Below are 18,351 nucleotides of genomic sequence, written 5' to 3' on the forward strand. Positions count from 1 at the left end.
CTGTAGTTAGAATTAGCAAAGATACAATTGCACTTATCCAGTGTATTTGACAATAAAACATATTTAATAAATGGCCAATTCTCCATTCCTACACAGACTACATATTTCCAGTGTGGAGATGCACATTCCTCTGTGGTGTTCCTCTGAAAGGCGTTGGCCCAAAACAGTGATATACAAGCAGTCTGTCTGGGGCGTCAGTGTGTCCGAACTGAGAGCACAACAGGGGCACTCCAGACCGCTCCAATCCCTCCTATGTCTCATCCTCTCCCTGACCCTCATTACTTCTTCATGTGAGAACCGTGAAGAGATGACTAAAACACAAGCATTCCCCCCAAATTAACTCCTCACTCACTAAGAATGTCAACTGACCACGGTGCTACAAATCTCTTTAGCTCTGTCTCATAAAAACAACGTCTGAACCCAGAAAATGAACTCACACAGACAGAGGAGTGTTGTCTTTCATCGCTTGCACTGGCAGTGTGTTGATGCACTATTGAAACGATGTATATTCGTAGCTTAACGTTACCGGGTTTGTGTTTTGATAATGCGGTTGGAGCCAAGGAGAGGGGCTCAGAGGAGGTTCTTCCCAGTGTGTTGGAGCCAGGGCCTGTGATGAGTGGGCACGCTGATTAGCGAGTTAGCGAGGGTGGCTACAGATGGACCCTAGCTCGCTCTGCGGTTTCAGCGCCCCGCTGTTGTAAACTGTGGGTGGGCATGGGGATAAAACACAGCCCAGGTTAGGCATTGTTTATGCTAGGTGTCTGTGGTTCAACCTTCACCACAGGGGTGTGCAGCGCCCTTATGTCTCTGTTAGCAGTAAGATGCTAAAACCACCTACATTGAAGCTAATGTCCAAGTTACCATTCAGATTTTGCCCCTCTTAGAATAAGGTAAATATTTATCTATAAAACGTAACACATAACAACTAAGTTATTACGGCACAGGCTTGTTGCATGCTGTTGTCCCTCGTAACTCTGAGTCGTTGCGATCTTTGCCTAATCCACCTCGACAGGGTAGTCTGCTGGAGGTCTCTGGATGGCCTCCCAGGCTGGAAGTGTGGTGTGTGTGTGTGTGGGGGGGGGGGGGGGGGGGGGGTACTCCACCTGTCTCCCTGCCCCGAGCACTGAGGGTCAGCCTAGAGCCTGAGTGGTGGTCCTCCACCCCATCAACGCTAAACAGTGTGAAACAACAAATGAACTGCACCATCACCCATGCAAATGTCAGCTACAACAAGAGCTGGCTTTACAAACGACCTGCCACACACCCAGGATCCTGTTGTGTGGTCTCATATGAAAACACACTGAGTATACCAAGCATAAGGAACACTTTCCTAATACACCCCTTCCCCCCCTTTTTGCCCTCACAACAGCCTCAACTTGTCGGGGCATGGACTCTACAAGGTGTCGAAGGCATTCCACAGGGATGTTGGCCCATGTTGACTGCCTGCAATGCAGTTGTGTCGAGTTGGCTGGAAAACCCAGCAGCGTTGCAGTTCTTGACACAAACCGGTGCGCCTGGCACCTACTACCATACCCCGTTCAAATCTTTTGTCTTGCCCATTCACCCTCTGAATGGCACACACGCACAATCTATGTCGCTTAAAAATCTTTCTTTGACCCGTCTCCTCCCCTTCATCTATATTTATTAATTTCACCTTTATTTAACTTCATCTACACTGATTGAAGTGGATTTAACAAGTGACATCAATAAGGAATCATATCGTTCACCTGGATTCACCCGTCATAGAAAGAGCAGGTGTTCTTAATGTTTTGTACACTCAATGTATATCCCCTTTGTCAGGATGGTCATTATCATTCAGATACCTGCCTCAATAAAGCCTCTGTGCATCTATATTGCAGTCTATTATAATAACTGTGATCTTAGATGAACACACGCCAGCAAAGCAAAGTAGCATTTGTGATATTCATCATACTTTAAATAAAGATCTAATTTGAAGTTTGCAGGGGTCCTGTGACTAGGTGTCACATTCCTGACAATGCCGTTACTGACGCTTAGAAACACAGCCATTGGTTGCCACATACTGACAGGCGGTATCAGACCAATGGTGCAACCAAGCATCCCATACCCCAAAAGTGGACCATAATAGTATTTTCATTGGCATGTGGTCTCATGTTTTGGTGATGTGTGTTGTTGTATTTTGACCTGATGTGATGCCAGATAAGCATCTTACCCGGGGTCCAACATGTAATGCCAGGGTGTTCAAGTGACACGGTCACCTCCCTGGGAAGTTTGTGAAAGTGCGTGCGTGTTTTGCTTGTGTGTGTGTGAGCACGAGTGAGAGTATGTGTATGAATGTGTGTCTGTCAGTGTGCTCTGTGAAAATTGTGAAATCCATTGACAGGGGAGCGGAAAAGAGGGGAGTTTAGTAGGCAATATTCTGATTCCGGAATCCTTGCTCTCCCCTTGCTACCGTTCCACACATAAATCAGGGGAGCGTGACTAAACCCACCTGTAACAGGAGCCGGGCCGGCGCTCCCCCGTGGATCCAGGGCCTGCGCGTCAGCATTTCAGCACGCCCTGCAGTAAGGCCCCGCCGAAGCCCCACGGGCCCCTGGAGACCCCATGAAACCAAACAGTGAGGTCAGCATTGGGCTCAGAGAGAGAGAACACAGAGAGAACACACAGAGAGAGAGAACACAGAGATCCAGGGCCAGCAGGGCCACGGCCAGAGAGACTGAACCTGGGATTAAGTCATTAAGGACAGCCATCACCTTAAGCCACCGCTGGGGATCCTCTGTGAAGCTGCTGTAAAAAGATATTCTCTGTTCTCATGTATTGATTAGCTCAGAAGCAAGGAATAATCTTGGAGGAGTGCTGGGGTTTGAAGCAGATATTTTTGAGGATTTCTGCTACATTGTTAAACAACATTAAAACACACTTCATGTGTGAATTTCCGTTCGATAGATGACTGCTTTGGTGGAAGATCAAAATAGTAAAAGAGGTTGTGAACGTGCTGAGAATGAGGCTTTTCCATTGTCTCTCCTCTGCACCCTGTACTGCACCCAGTATTCACTATCATAGCAGTCCTATTATCACCTGTCCATATAATTCCTTGTCGTCCATTTTCCTACACACCCTCCTGCACTTAAATTGTACACAGGTATGTAACACTATATCTAGTAACATCCACCACAGTAACACTAGAGCTTTTACAGTATTAAAACAGGTGGGGGTGACATCCAGGATGAGTGGAATGTGTTTGTGTGTGTGTGTGTCTCTAGGACACCTAAGAGATGGGATACTGATCCATCTTATCCTCCTCTTGTATGTTTTCAGACTTGTTTACAAGAGGTCCTTCCTGCAGCACGTGGAGAACCTGTCTGCCAACAACAACAACACCCACCATCCAGGAGAACCTGTCTGCCAACAACAACACTCACCATCAGGGAGGAATGCCTACCATGCCTGCTGCAGTTGGCACTGGCTACAGCACAGCATACCTCCCAGACACACACGCGGTCAGACAGGCGGCCGGCCGGACAGACGGACACACCGCCAGCGCAGGCAAGCACACACATGCAAGCACGCACACACACACACATACATACACACGCTCCCCTCACTCACTCGCCACACCGTCATCAATACCCAATTACCACGTCCTGTGTTTGGACAGTAAAGTTAGATCATGCAGGTTGGCTCCCTAGGCCCTTCCAGAGCAACCTGTTGAGTGTAATTCATGTGAGTGTCAAATGTGGGAATCCAGGGATACTCTTACTATTGGTGGACCACACATCTGGATGGGCTGAGCTTCAGCACTTAGCCATTTATCACCATTATATGGATCAATTATAACTCAGATTACATTTATAGCCATCACAAGGTAGAGCAGACCAGCATACCAGACTTTTTAGACAGGGATTTAGAGGGATAGACATCTTAGTGCAGGGTAATTTATACTTATAGACGAGTTGGTGTGCACAAGCAGCGCAACTATAGGTCAAAACAGATGGGGTTGGCTTAGAATGTTGACAGCATGTAAACAATCTTTAGTCTCCAATGTTTTTTGAAAACATAAACATATATGCACAATGAGCACTTGTTGTCTCTCAAATACATCGTTACAGTTGTTGGTTAGAGAGCCAACACATTTTTGCAATATTAGCATTGACATGAAATCAGTGAAAACCCCTCAAAACAAGACATGGTATCAAGAACAAGATGAAACGAGACACGTACAATTCCCCACACGGCAGTTGTTTTGTCATTGTTGCTAGCAGTCTGGCCATCTCGAAACATAACAAGACACAGACTTCTGCCCCATTGAGGTGTGGGGATTGTTTTTGTGACGTTGTCAGCTAACCCACCTATTGGGAACTGGTCACATGTCATAGAGAGACAAATACATCTATAAATCATGTTAAAAGTGAATAATTAACTTCCTCGTTTGATCTTCATGTACCCTGAGTGGAGTACCCTGAGTGGAGTACCCTGAGTGGAGTACCCTGAGTGGAGTACCCTGAGTGGAGTACCCTGAGTGGAGTACCTTGAGTGGAGTACCCTGAGTGGAGTACCCTGAATGGAGTACCCTGAATGGAGTACCCTGAATGGAGTACCCTGAGTGGAGTACCCTGAGTGGAGTACCCTGAGTGGAGTACCCTGAGTGGAGTACCCTGAATGGAGTACCCTGAGTGGAGTACCCTGAGTGGAGTACCCTGAGTGGAGTACCCTGAGTGGAGTACCCTGAATGGAGTACCCTGAGTGGAGTACCCTGAGTGGAGTACCCTGAGTGGAGTACCCTGAGTGGAGTACCCTGAGTGAAAAAAAAAAAAGGTTTTCTGTTTCAAAGACTTCCAACACTGCTTTAGGAGACATGACTTTGTTCTTTATCAACAGTGGCTTTATGGCTATCATATTCTAGCATCCATTCAACTAAAGCCTCATTGCCCTAGTAGCTGTTGTTTTAATGACATGGATCCGATATAACCAATTATACAAGACAGCGATAGCCCTCTCCTCAGTCTCTAACACTGACACTTGTCAATATCCTATTAGTTTCTCTTGGAGCCTGTGAGTTTATTCTACAAAGCCTGTTGTTGCTTTATATCCCATGCCTACATTAGGGCTGATTTTCATTGTAACCAAAACGGTATACTGGGTTACTGACTTCTAGAAAAACTAATATTGGGGGCCATTGTCTCTGGGTTGCTGTGGCGACCGTCACACTTTCTCTGGTGATTGGATTTATTTCGGTCTTATCACTGGCTACATCACTAATTCCCCCCGGCAGAGTGATATTAATGATAGCAATGTCTCACCAGATCATTTACAGCCGTTTACATTGAAGCACACTGCTACAAAGCACGCAAATGTCATTAAAGTGCTCTGCTGATGCCCTTTGTTTTGATTACAAACCAATTCTCTCAGCCATGTATGGTTTAAGAAAAATGTCTCTCATAAACTTTCTCAGTACTGGTTATGACATATAGTAGTTATATGTGCTTTACACATATCGTCTCAACTGTAAGAGAGGCCAGGGTGGGGGTAGGGGGTTAACGTCTTGCCCCTCTGTCCAGATAAGGCGTCTCGTCTGGGGGTCAAGACCAGCACCCAATGACCACCCCTCTAAGTCCCCATGAGTGACCGTGTCTGGATACACACAAGCCACTGGCTAACACCCACAATCCATCACTCCGCTGAATGAGGACAGAATCAATCACCAAGGAATGTGATTTGTCCATACTAAATCAATATTGTTTGTCAAGTGACAAGCTGTTGAGTCCTGTCCACACTGTCGAAGGAGACATAACCTGTGATGTGGATTGTCAAAAGACATGTAACACATGTCCTCCTCTCGTCCTCCGTCCAGTAGCCTGTTCTGTTCTGTTGCTTGTTATTGTTAGCCTCCATCTTCAGGGAACAACTCTATGAGCCAGTCCGTCAGTAACACACGGTTTGTGTGGGTCCGTGATGATCGGTCCGTGGCCAGGTTGCAACACTCTCATGATACCGCCTCATAATGTAATGCTGTGACTGTGAGGGTCATAGAGAGTTAGCTAGCAGCATGTGGAGCCTGCGCCAGCCTCTCTCCCTCGCTAATTGATGCACTTCAGCCGCTGGGCTCTTTGAACTGAATCCCCCTCGTCCACCCGGCAGAATGCAGATGGCATCATTATTTCCCCCTCTGCTTTGAAACTCAAGCCCCCGATGATGACCCAGAGCTCTCGGCGCTGCCACGGCCGCCAGTGAGAAGACCCGTCTGTTTGCTTTGCATTAAGAAACAGTGTGCCCTGGCCCCGCGTCGCTGGCTGCGCCACTGTTGTTGCTTTCTAAGTACACTTGACACGGGTCTGTGTTTGAGGGAGCCAGGCTCCGGGGCTTAGGATTGTTGTTGGGAAGAGATGCTATCATCAGTAGCAACAGACGGGGCAGTAGCCCTGAGAGTCCTGGGGGACGCTGCATCATAGCTGGGTTGGGTCAGGGAGGAGAGGCCATGTTTGTGTAGTGCTTTAGCCCCTGTGTGATAGCAGAGATGACTGGCGGTACTCCAGGTCTGGCTCCACTCTCTCGTATGAGCTGGGCAGGGCAGCTGTTAGACCATGATCCTGCCTATTCTCCTCCATTCAGACAAAGAACCAGCATTAGGCTTTAAGATGATTCCCCACACAACTGCAACCTGGTAATCTGTGCAGACAGTATCTGAGAGGACCGATTCCCCTCCTGAGCCTCGTAAGGGGACAGACGGACAGAGGTTTTAACTGTGGTGAAATGGCTTGAGACCAGAAGAGGAGAGAGCGGACTTCTACAAACATGACCTTCTGTCAATGTGAAGCGCTACAAACCAACGTGTCTCCGGTTTCTGTCTCCCCTGGCAACGTGAGGACAACGTATTTTAATGACAATACCTCACGGGACAGGTTTGTGATACCGTTGATGATGTATTTGAATTATGAAACTAGGAATCTGTAAACGGTCAATGGACGAAGAGGATAGAAGGTGTATTTAAACATTATAACTTCTAACTTCTACCTCACACATCCTGGTTTACATACTGTATCCTCATTGTGAGATGGGGCCTCTTTCCCAAACATTAACGAGCCTAGTCACCAAGCCGATGTGGCTGATGACCTGGAGGTCAAAGGTTCATGACCCCAGGTGAGGCACTGTCATCGTGTCCATGACCAGGCTACTTAACCTCTCATTGGCCAAGTCAAATCCCAGGTGTGACCGTGTGAGACTGCTGGGTAATATACGGCGTGTCAGTCACGCTGGGTTCTGGCATCCTCTAAAACAGCCCAATGATTGTGTAGTCTGTCTGAGTCAGGAGGTTCGGTCAAGCAGGGAGACAGGGGTTGGCGAGGGATGAAGTCCCCAAAGTTCATGTTAATTTTTAAGCCTGGTTATGACCCCTGTGTCAGCACCCCTCTGGATCTCTCCTTCTCACTAACTAACTGACACTCAGAGAACATACAGACCACGTGGAAACATCTTGTTAATGCCCTGACCAGCATGGACATAAAGAGAGGGAGAGAGAGAGGGAGTGGGGAGGGAGGGTAGGGCCAATACAGAGAGAGAATGGGAGAGAGAGAGAGACAGGGAAAGAGAAGGGAGAGAGGGAGAGCGAGAGAGAGCGGATTGGACCAATGCGGAAAAAGAGAGAGAGAGCGGATTGGACCAACGCAGAGTGTAAACGTCCCACCTAAATCATTAGTTGAGCTCTCTGCAGATTTCTCATAAATTTCCACATTAGCTGGAATGTGCTAACAGGCCCAGCTCTGGGTATTGTCATGTGTATTTATATCCTCCTATAAGGCAATCTCCTCCATGTCTTTGGTGAGGTCTAGTACTGGGCTTATTGACCATGTTGCATAAGGAGGAAGAGGACAGCAGCACGAGGTTACTGTTAACAGCTCAACAAATACACTAGAATATTCCAGTAACGTGACCTGGTGAAAGGGAAGCATGCCTTGACGGTTGAACGTTTCACATCACTTTGAGGAAAGTGTGAAAATGTGAGTGCGTCCCTTAAGTAACAGGCATGTTTTCCTGTTATATGATATTCTCTCTCAGTACTCTGGGCATGTTGTGGGGGCTTTACTGATATGTCGAGGAAGAGGCTTGTTGATGTACCTGGTCAATTATTAACCTCTGAAGAAGATGGAGTCTCTGAATGCCATGCGAGGTGAGCATTTCCCTGTACACAACACACCGTACTGTAGGTTAAAGTTTATCATAGGTCAGAGAGGGGCCCTGAAGCCAAGTAAATCACACCTCCAAACACTGACAGACCAGGAGTAAGGTGACGTTGCCCATAGACACTGATCTTGTTTTTTTTCACTCAGTTTTGCATTTCCCCCACTATGGGTTAAGGTTAGGATTGGGGGAGGGGTAGTTGATCCTAGATCTGTATCTAGAGGAAACTTCACTCCGGAGCGACTGAACAACAGTCAACTCTGAACTCACTACATTATCTCTGTTACGTCGAGTGATGCAACACCATGCTCAGTTACAGGGCAGTTATTGGATTTTTACTCCAGAAATAGTCATTTGACTGATTGAGGTTGAACTACAGGAGCTAAACCACCTAATACGTCACAATGTCATCAGTTCAGAAACACAGCTTTGTAACCTTTTCACATTCTTTTCCTCTGATGGCACCTGGACTCCTGTGCCAATGTGTCATGGCACTATAATTAGATTTTCTTCAGGTCAATTCACATCCTTATCATGTCAGCATATTCCATATTCACATGCCCGATTGGTCTCCAGTGTTCTGTGTTTTAAATGTTGAGTTCACGCTGAAGATTTATTGACTTGATCGCCCCTGTTGCTTCTCTGGGTCTTGAGATTCCTGCAGTGCCTCTCGACTCCTCTCTGTATCCGTCCCCCTTCACCAGGAAAGCTAGACCCTCCCTGCGCTTTGGGTTTCTTGGCAGGGTATCCCGTGATTTTCCCTGACAGCTGAAACGTCACCCCCTTGACACTGGCGGCGATTTATGGGCATTTGCAGGATACACAGTAGCCCTGGGGAGAGCAGGACACCGGGGTGACACCACAGTGCCAGGCCTGAGAGGATCAAGTCCCTATCTACACCATCAACATCATCTAGCAGAGAACTCTGTCTGACACCATTTTGTCTGTGATAGACAATGAGAAGAGACTATGGAGAGAATACAGACCTTTATGGAGGCTAAGGAAGTATCTCCTGTCCTCTCCAGCCACCAAGCACATCTGTCCCATCCTGACTGTTGCACAACTAACTGGACCTTCATTATAGCACTGAAACGGGTCTGTGTCCCATTATCCCCATTGCATACTACAGTGTGTGAACCAATATCTTAGATGTCTCACCTAGCTATCTTAAGATGAATGCACTAACTGTAAGTCGTTCTGGATAAGAGCATCTGCTAAATGACTAAAATGTCAATGTGAAGTCATCTACAGGGTCTGAACACTATTTTTATTCACCCCACTATCTGGAACCAGCTCAGCAAGAGATCTTTGTTTATTGTCTTTGCATGTACATTGATAAAGGATACTAGAGTCTCGTGGCTCAACTAACATCATGTTGATTGAAACTCCTAGTTGTGTTTCAGATTCGGGAATTGTGATTTGTTTTTCTAGAATGGAAATGTCACACAGTGTCACACAACCCCAAAAGTTGTAACTTTTATTAAGGCCTCCCAAGTGGCGCAGTGGTCTAAGGCGAGGCGTCATTACAGACCCGGGTTCTATCCCAGGCGGTATCGCAGCCAGCCGCGACTGGGAAACCCATGAGGCGGCACACAATTGGCCCAGCGTCGTTTGGGTTAGGGGAAGATTTGACCGGCCCGGGATGTCCTTGTCCTTGTCCCACCGCGCTCTAGCGACTCCTTGTGGCGGGCCGGGCGCAGGCCCGCTAACTTTGGCCGCCAGCTGTACAGTGTTTCCTCCGACACATTGGTGCGGCTGGCTTCCGGGTTAAGCGAGCAGTGTATCAGTGCGGCTTGGCAGGGTTGTGTTTCGGAGGACGCTTGGCTCTTGATCTTCGCCTCTCCCGGGTCCGTAGGGGAGTTGCAACGATGAGACAAGACTAACTACCAATTGGGGAGAAAAATGGGGTAAAAGTAAAATCATGATTTGTATAGTAATTAACAGTCAAATGAATGATGTGAAATGTGAAATTATGTGGAATCAGCAAATCTGCCCAAGCTGAAAAGTACGTCCTGCTTTTACAAAATGTGGTTTCCAAATTGGTATTATTGTGTGCAGTCAGGAACCAACATGATCTGGTGATCTGTCAGCAAGAAACCAATCAAATCTATATTGGCTCCCACATGTGACTGCTCCCCCAGACCCTTGTAAACAAAACGGAATGGGCATACATGTCATGAAATGCTCACCATATACTGTATATCCAGTGATCGAGACGACAGCGCTTCCTCTACTACTTACTGTTGAAATGTATCACGTCCTCATTTACATAATTAACTTTCACATCTTCACTACCTCTGAAATTGACTTAATTTCATCCACACAATCCATTCTCTTCCTATATACATACTTATCATCTATTGTGAAGTGGATCTGCAGTTTCTCCTTGACCATGACCTTCAGCTCAGACTCCCTGGGGTTGTGTGAAAGAAGACCTGACTGCAGTAGAATAGTCCCATTGAACAGGCCTGGACCAACCGGCCTATTGTCCTGGATGGGCAGCTGCTGATCCCAGGAGGATGTTGGAATGATCAACAAACCCCGAAACCCCAGCAGGATTAGGAGCGCTCCCTAAAGTGTCAGTTACTGGGAGGGATGAGTACATTTACAGGCTGGAACAGAGCTGTAGAACAATAGAATAGTGTAGATGAGGCATGGATTGATGGAGGGTCACGGATACAATATGTAGAAGAAATTGTATATTTGAGGGGCAATATTTCAATAGAAATCTACTTTAATTTGGGTAATTTACGTCAGGGATATTTTATCCAAGTGGGTTTAGAAGAGATGACTTGACATGGGCCAGAGAGATGTGTCACTGACTGACACAGGTATTCCAGGGCCAGAGTGTGACATCCATGGGACATCCATAAGGTTTAACCAAGAGTGGTTGCATAACAGTATAGTACACACTGATCTGGAACATACTCAATGCACTGCTTATCATACAGTATGATATTACACACACACACACACACACACACACACACACACACACACACACACACACACACACACACACACACACACACACACACACACACACACACACACACACACACACACACACACACACACACACACACACACACACACACACACACACATACACACACACACAACAATAGTTTCATGAATGTTCAGTTAACCCCAACCCTAATACTATAAATGGTAAACAGTGGCCAAAAGGGTGACAAAGATGTACTTGGCTAATTTCTTGGCACATGACATGGATACCATACCTCCAGGCAGAAACAGGAGCCCTCAGCGACCACTAGTATCCCAGCTGAGAGAAGCAGACTTTGCCGATCGTAGAGAAAAATGTCAAAGGCCACATAGCACCACTGAGAAGGCTTTCATCTATTTTATGGATTTAAGATGAATGAGTCCCAGATCTATTTATACCACCTAGATACCACATGTGTCATTTTGACTGCACATTCATATCTATTTATGATTGGACAGGCCACAAGTTACAGTTGCACTTAACCATTCTCACTGTCTAAGATATGTTTCTTTGAAATGTAATAGGCTATACTGTAGAATTTGAGAATTGGGGTTAAAAGTAGAAAATTTTTGCTAAGACAAGTCAACAAGAACAAATATACTGTATTATTACTATACATTAAGAACATAACGTTTTGGGAACTTTGCAAGTCAGTTGAGGGACAATATTTGTTTCCCGCTTAGGGGAGCCAACTTCTTGGGGAGGGCCTGAACATTACATTGACATTTATCTTGCAGTTCGAAAAGTTGAGATGGGCACCGGTACAGTATGTTACCATTTCACTGTGAAACAGATATTGAAAACACCTGTCATAAGTTTGAAGTGACGTTTTAACTTTCATTGAGAGGTGTTAACGCTTATTTATTTTCTACACAAACTCGCTTGGTAGTAAAAAACCCCATTGAGAAAAAAAGGTTGATGCACTGCGACAGCTAAGCGTTGGATAGAGTTTCACATTCTATATATAAGCCTGGTGACTTGTGTCACTGGGCTATTTAAATGCCATGCAGTGTCCCACTGTCAAAACATAGGCCGTGCGAGGGTACAACAGTATGGTGGACCTTTTTGAGACCAACACTTATTTCTTCAACGATCTGCGCTATCTCGAGGGAGATCATGGACCATTGCAGCACTTGGACATGGCGGGGGTGTCCCCTTTGTACCACGGGAATGACAGCCCGTTGTCACCTGGGGGGGATCCGTCCGAGACTGGATGTGACAGCAGCGGAGAGGAGCATGTCCTCGCACCCCCGGGTCTTCAGCCACACTGCGAGGGACAGTGCCTCATCTGGGCTTGTAAGGTTTGTAAAAGAAAGTCTGCACCAACCGACAGGCGCAAAGCGGCCACTCTCAGGGAAAGAAGGCGGCTCAAGAAGATCAATGAAGCATTCGATGCGTTGAAGAAAAAGACCGTGCCCAATCCAAACCAGCGGCTGCCCAAAGTGGAGATTTTACGCAGCGCCATAAACTACATCGAGCAATTGCAGGACCTGTTGCATACACTGGATGAGCAAGAAAAAACGCCCCAAAATGGCTCATATAACTATAACGTGAAAGAACACCGTGTAAGCTTCATTTGAGAAATATTTGTATCTGCATTTTTTATGTCACTTTATGCGTACAATAATTGGCTTTACACTTAAAGGGAAAATTGCCATAATGAGAAATATCTTACTGTGCATTATACTTGTAGGCTTACTACTTTGTATAATAACACGTGTGTTAGTAGACACTTAAGCTAATACATGTGTGTGTACATGAAGGCGTCCAATAAGGAATACCATTGGAAGAAGAACTGTCAAAACTGGCAGACCTCAGCTGATCATTCCAATGCACCAATGACGAATCAGAGAGAAGGTTGGAACCAATTATGAATAGTAAATTAGATCTAAATTGCTATTTTGCAACTCGTCAACTGATTGTAGATCTTATATATTTGATTTCTGTATTTCAGGCTTCACGGAGTCTTCAGCGTCCACCAGCCTTCTTCGCCTGTCATCAATCGTTGATAGTATCTCAAGTGAAGAGAAACCGACTTGCAACGAAGAAATCTCAGAAAAATAATGCTTGATTTATTGGAATTTTGGAGCATGTATAAGCGACGTCAGCATTTCATATTTCCATTGTCTATTTCGAAATTATGTTCACTTCTTTATTCATATGTTTTAGTTTCCATTTACTTATATTCATTTGTACAAATTAACGGGCATTTTGTAGTCACTGTTTTCTTTTAAATTGTATGAATGGTCAATATTTTATTTCTAAAGTATGACAACAATAGAACTATAATCTTTTATTTCCAAATGGACATTTGATCATTGTAAATATTTTATAATATATTAACAACTTAATTTATTTTACATATAAAAGGCAGAAACACAACCTCAAGAGATTCATTGTTGTATTTGAGTATTTCCATATGAACTGACCAACAAATAAATTGTAAGCATTGTATCTTACACGGGATCTACACGTTTTGTTTTGTTCATCACTAACTATGCACTTCATTATATATTTGAAATACTTGTCAGGTATTTTAAGAAAAATTCAGTTTTTACACATTTTGATATAATTACAAATGACATTTTATACAATATATATCCTTGACACATATAGTATAATATAGTATCATGAAAACCATGCATTTAAAACCTCAGGTATTAATTTTTGAATTATCCTATGTTGTACCAGTTTTTTAATTAGACTAGACTCACTCCAAATACTATAGTTTAATGTATGTTTGTATGGGAACTTAATGTAGGTCATACTGTGTTCAACCTATTTGCAGGTAATTTCGTTCTTATTATGTGACAAACTTTCAGCAATAGCTTTCAGGTCTCATAATGATATCCGAGGATATCCCTAATGTTCCCACTAACCCAATTGATCATGTGGAATTTGAATAGAGATATGACACTGTACATGCAAGCATAAGCCACAAGTTCCCCCAGTATTCATGGGTATTAAAAGACCATAAAATCCAACGGGACCTGAAATAGCCTGGGCTCCTTTCTTTATTCCAGCTGGCAGAGAGCTAGCCTGGTCCACTTCAGTAGGGTTACATTTACGTTTTAGTCATTTAGCAGACGCTCTTATCCAGAGCGAATTACAATTATTGTGCTCATTTTAGCATAGCTAGGTGATCGGAAAATAATGTATTTTTAAAAATATATATTATTAAATATTATTACTATTATTATCATTATTTTGTCACCTCTAAACTCAGATATGCTTCGACATGGAAACTTGGTCAGGAGGCAATGGTGCAGCCAGCTATTAGGTCCTAATTCATGATCACTTGTTTGATCATGCACATTAGCACAATGTTTACACATAGTTTATAAGGGACTCCCTGAATGTATGTTTAATATGATGATCTCTTTCTCCTACATGTGTTGACTTGGGGAGTGCTACTTGTTTATGATCCCACAGTGCATTGCTGTGCTGACCTATACCTGCATCACAGTGAGCACTGCTCCTCTCCCTCTCAGATCTCTGTGGCTGACACACTGACCCTGCTGACCCCTGTGTGTCCAGCCTGGTGTCATAGACTAGTCATAACATAATGTTAGCCACAACAAATTGGAATTTGTAACATATCATATCATTGTCCTCCTCCCAGAGCGCTAAGAACCTTGGCGTGATCCTGGACAACACCCTGTCGTTCTCCACCAACATCAAGGCGGTGGCCCGTTCCTGTAGGTTCATGCTCTACAACATCCGCAGAGTACGACCCTGCCTCACACAGGAAGCGGCGCAGGTCCTAATCCAGGCACTTGTCATCTCCCGTCTGGATTACTGCAACTCGCTGTTGGCTGGGCTCCCTGCCTGTGCCATTAAACCCCTACAACTCATCCAGAACGCCGCAGCCCGGCTGGTGTTCAACCTTCCCAAGTTCTCTCACGCCACCCCGCTCCTCCGCTCTCTCCACTGGCTTCCAGTTGAAGCTCGCATCCGCTACAAGACCATGGTGCTTGCCTACGGAGCTGTGAGGGGAACGGCACCTCAGTACCTTCAGGCTCTGATCAGGCCCTACACCCAAACAAGGGCACTGCGTTCATCCACCTCTGGCCTGCTCGCCTCCCTACCACTGAGGAAGTACAGTTCCCGCTCAGCCCAGTCAAAACTGTTCGCTGCTCTGGCACCCCAATGGTGGAACAAACTCCCTCACGATGCCAGGACAGCGGAGTCAATCACCACCTTCCGGAGACACCTGAAACCCCACCTCTTCAAGGAATACCTAGGATAAAGCAATCCTTCTGCCCCCCCCCCCCCCCCCCCCTTAAAAGATCTAGATGCACTATTGTAAAGTGGCTGTTCCACTGGATGTCATAAGGTGAATGCACCAATTTGTAAGTCGCTCTGGATAAGAGCGTCTGCTAAATGACTTAAATGTAAATGTAAATGTATAAGAATTGTAAATTCAAAACATATTGTACGAATTGCAATTTGTAACATATCATACGAAATGTAATTCGTAAAATATCATACGAATTGTAATTTGTAACATATAATAAGAAATGGATGATGAACATCCAGAAATTAATACGTCATGCCAAACGTAAAATATGATCCTAATTTCAGCTTCCCAGATTTTTGTTTACTATGTTACGTCCACCCCTGATTCCAGGTTATTTTGTCTGCCTTTCCCTCAGCCCTCACACAAATGTAAGCATACACACACACACACACACACACACACACACACACACACACACACACACACACACACACACACACACACACACACACACACACACACACACACACACACACACACACACACACACACACACACACACACACACACACACACACACTGACTCATGACCCCCAAGCACACACACAATTTATTAGTGACTCATCCAACAGTCATTTGAAAAAGAGGCCTTGGTAGAGGTGCACTAGGGTCTCTGTGCTGTGTTGTTTTTGTATTGCCGCTGAGTACATTCAAATTGATTAACCTTACAGTCTTTGTATTAAGGTGTAAAAGGCTTTAGGGTAGGGTATGTTTTGGGTGATTTCTCAAAACAGCAGATTGCATATCCAATGTATCAACATTTATCCAAAACACAATGTCAAAGCACCCATGCTCCTATTTCTAGTGCGATTAAAAATAGATTTAATGAGCACTTCAGTGATGCCTGATACAGTAAGTACTATCAAAGGATATAGGGGCTGTACTTCAAAGTCCCTTCACATCTTTCCTTTTACTTCTGATTCTCTCACTGAACCAAACTGAAACTAGATAGCCCCAACAGTAATGTTGTTTTAATGGGATCGAAGCAGCTTTCTCACAGTGAGTTTGTGGGCCTGTTTCCCAGTGTCCATGAGAAGTGTCCAGCGTCTTCCTTCCAAATGAGTTCTAAGGCTCTCCTAGATCCCCCTAAATGACTTTGTCAATCTACTGTTTGTTTTTGGATAATATCATTGATGTGTTTTACCAAAATCTACCACCTGCTCAACATTGAGACCTAAACCTTGGGAAAATAGCAATTACCACCTTTATGTTGAGGGACGTAATTTCATTGGGACCTGTTATTTTAAGATTTAGATGCAAATTGATCAGTCTGGGGTTTAATAAATGTGATTCCTATACTAATGTCTATGATTACTTTCTGATTTATATATAATAGTCTTTATAAGTTAGGTGATAGAGATTCAATTATTTAATCCTCTCTCTGGGTGTTTCAAATGGAGGATAACTACAGTATGTTGGATTATCACCATTTGACTTGTTAGTAGACAACATTGGCCTGCAATTTTACAGAGATTTCCTTGTCACTTATGATGCGATCGAAATGGATTTTGCTGTGAAGGATGTGTTTAAAAAGTCAAGGCCGATGAAAGGGGAGATTTTATAGGAGAGGATCAGCCTTTGGGAGAAATGCCTTGATTTATCTGGCTTTCCTAGAATATCCTGCTACGAAATGATTCCCTGCAACATTGTAGTTGGCAGCACACTGCAGCTCCCTGCCAGACAAGTGTTGTTGCCAATCAAAAACCCTTGTCATGTGATATGATCTAATGCCCTCACTAAAGTAACTGTCCAGTGAAAGTCTCACTTTTAAAAGTTCATATTCTGTTAACTCATACCCAAATAATCTTACTCATACCCGAATAATCTTGTTGACTCATCCAATACTCGCATTTGTGGCCAAAGCTTAAATTGGACAAAAAAAAACACTTCAAAAACCCCACCTCAAACTTCTATCTCAAACAGACCATTTAAAAAATGCTTGCTATTTCCTCATAGAGTATGATGTCATATTCCTGAGGAGGATGAGCTGGCCAATCAGTGGTCTAAAGGAGGATGAGCTGGCCAATCAGCGGTCTAGTCACGTTAATATTTTTAATGACCGGTATATACCCACAACATTCTGTTGCTGAGGTACACCCACACAATTCCAACATGGTAAAGCTGCTTTTTAACATACTTAATTACACTTTTTGGAAGGAAAACTATTTCACTCATATTGTAACTAACTGTTGGTCATATTTCATAGAAATATGGAAACACTAGAAAGTTACTTTAAGAAATGGGCTGCCCCCTATTTATAAAAACAAACATTAGTTAACTGGAAAAGAGAAATACTATACATGAAGGATTATAATGCGTCACAAGTGTGATTTAAATGATTGTATCCGTCTGAAACATGGTGTTCATCAGACAAAATTGAGATGATTTGTCACCATACTCTACATCTTTCAGAAATATAACAAAAATACGTTTCCATCAATGGCATATGTAATCTGTGGTAAATAAACCTTTATGGAACATTTGATATATGACACCTATGGAGACCGGATAAGAGGGGCACAACATCACATGAAATCAAAGTTTAAGCAGTTTAGAAGAAATACGGGTTTCACACGTGAGGGAAAAGGGACATTAAATCCCAGCTAATGCCCTACACTTAACTCTGCCTCTGACCCCTGACAACAACTCCGGAATAGAGGCGATAAAAAACAAACCCCCTAGTTCCCAAGAGACATCACCAGCACTTCAGATCACAGAGCCAGAGTGAGTGTGTACAACGACTGGAGCAGCGCATAGGCCTCTGCTAGATGTATCGCCACTAACACCATATGCTGGTGCAATCGTATCCTATAGGCTCAATAAGCTGTCGGTTGTTGCCAGGTTTTCTCGTTGTCCATATTGTTGGGGTTGTTCACAGTCAATATAGCCT

General features: G+C 44.3%; 1 protein-coding gene across 1 annotated transcript; it reads left to right on the forward strand.

Moving 5' to 3' along the window:
• The first annotated feature begins 12,193 nt into the window (after nucleotides 1–12,193).
• On the forward strand, nucleotides 12,194–13,597 carry LOC129864790 (myogenic factor 6-like). Its single transcript, XM_055937083.1, has 3 exons — nucleotides 12,194–12,726; nucleotides 12,925–13,018; nucleotides 13,116–13,597. The coding sequence occupies exons 1-3, from the start codon at nucleotides 12,214–12,216 to the stop codon at nucleotides 13,223–13,225; spliced, it is 717 nt and encodes a 238-aa protein (XP_055793058.1). The 5' UTR covers nucleotides 12,194–12,213; the 3' UTR covers nucleotides 13,226–13,597.
• The last annotated feature ends 4,754 nt before the right edge of the window (nucleotides 13,598–18,351 follow it).

This window comes from Salvelinus fontinalis, chromosome 11, assembly GCF_029448725.1.
Source record: "Salvelinus fontinalis isolate EN_2023a chromosome 11, ASM2944872v1, whole genome shotgun sequence".
In the NCBI taxonomy this organism is placed as follows: Eukaryota; Metazoa; Chordata; class Actinopteri; order Salmoniformes; family Salmonidae; genus Salvelinus; species Salvelinus fontinalis.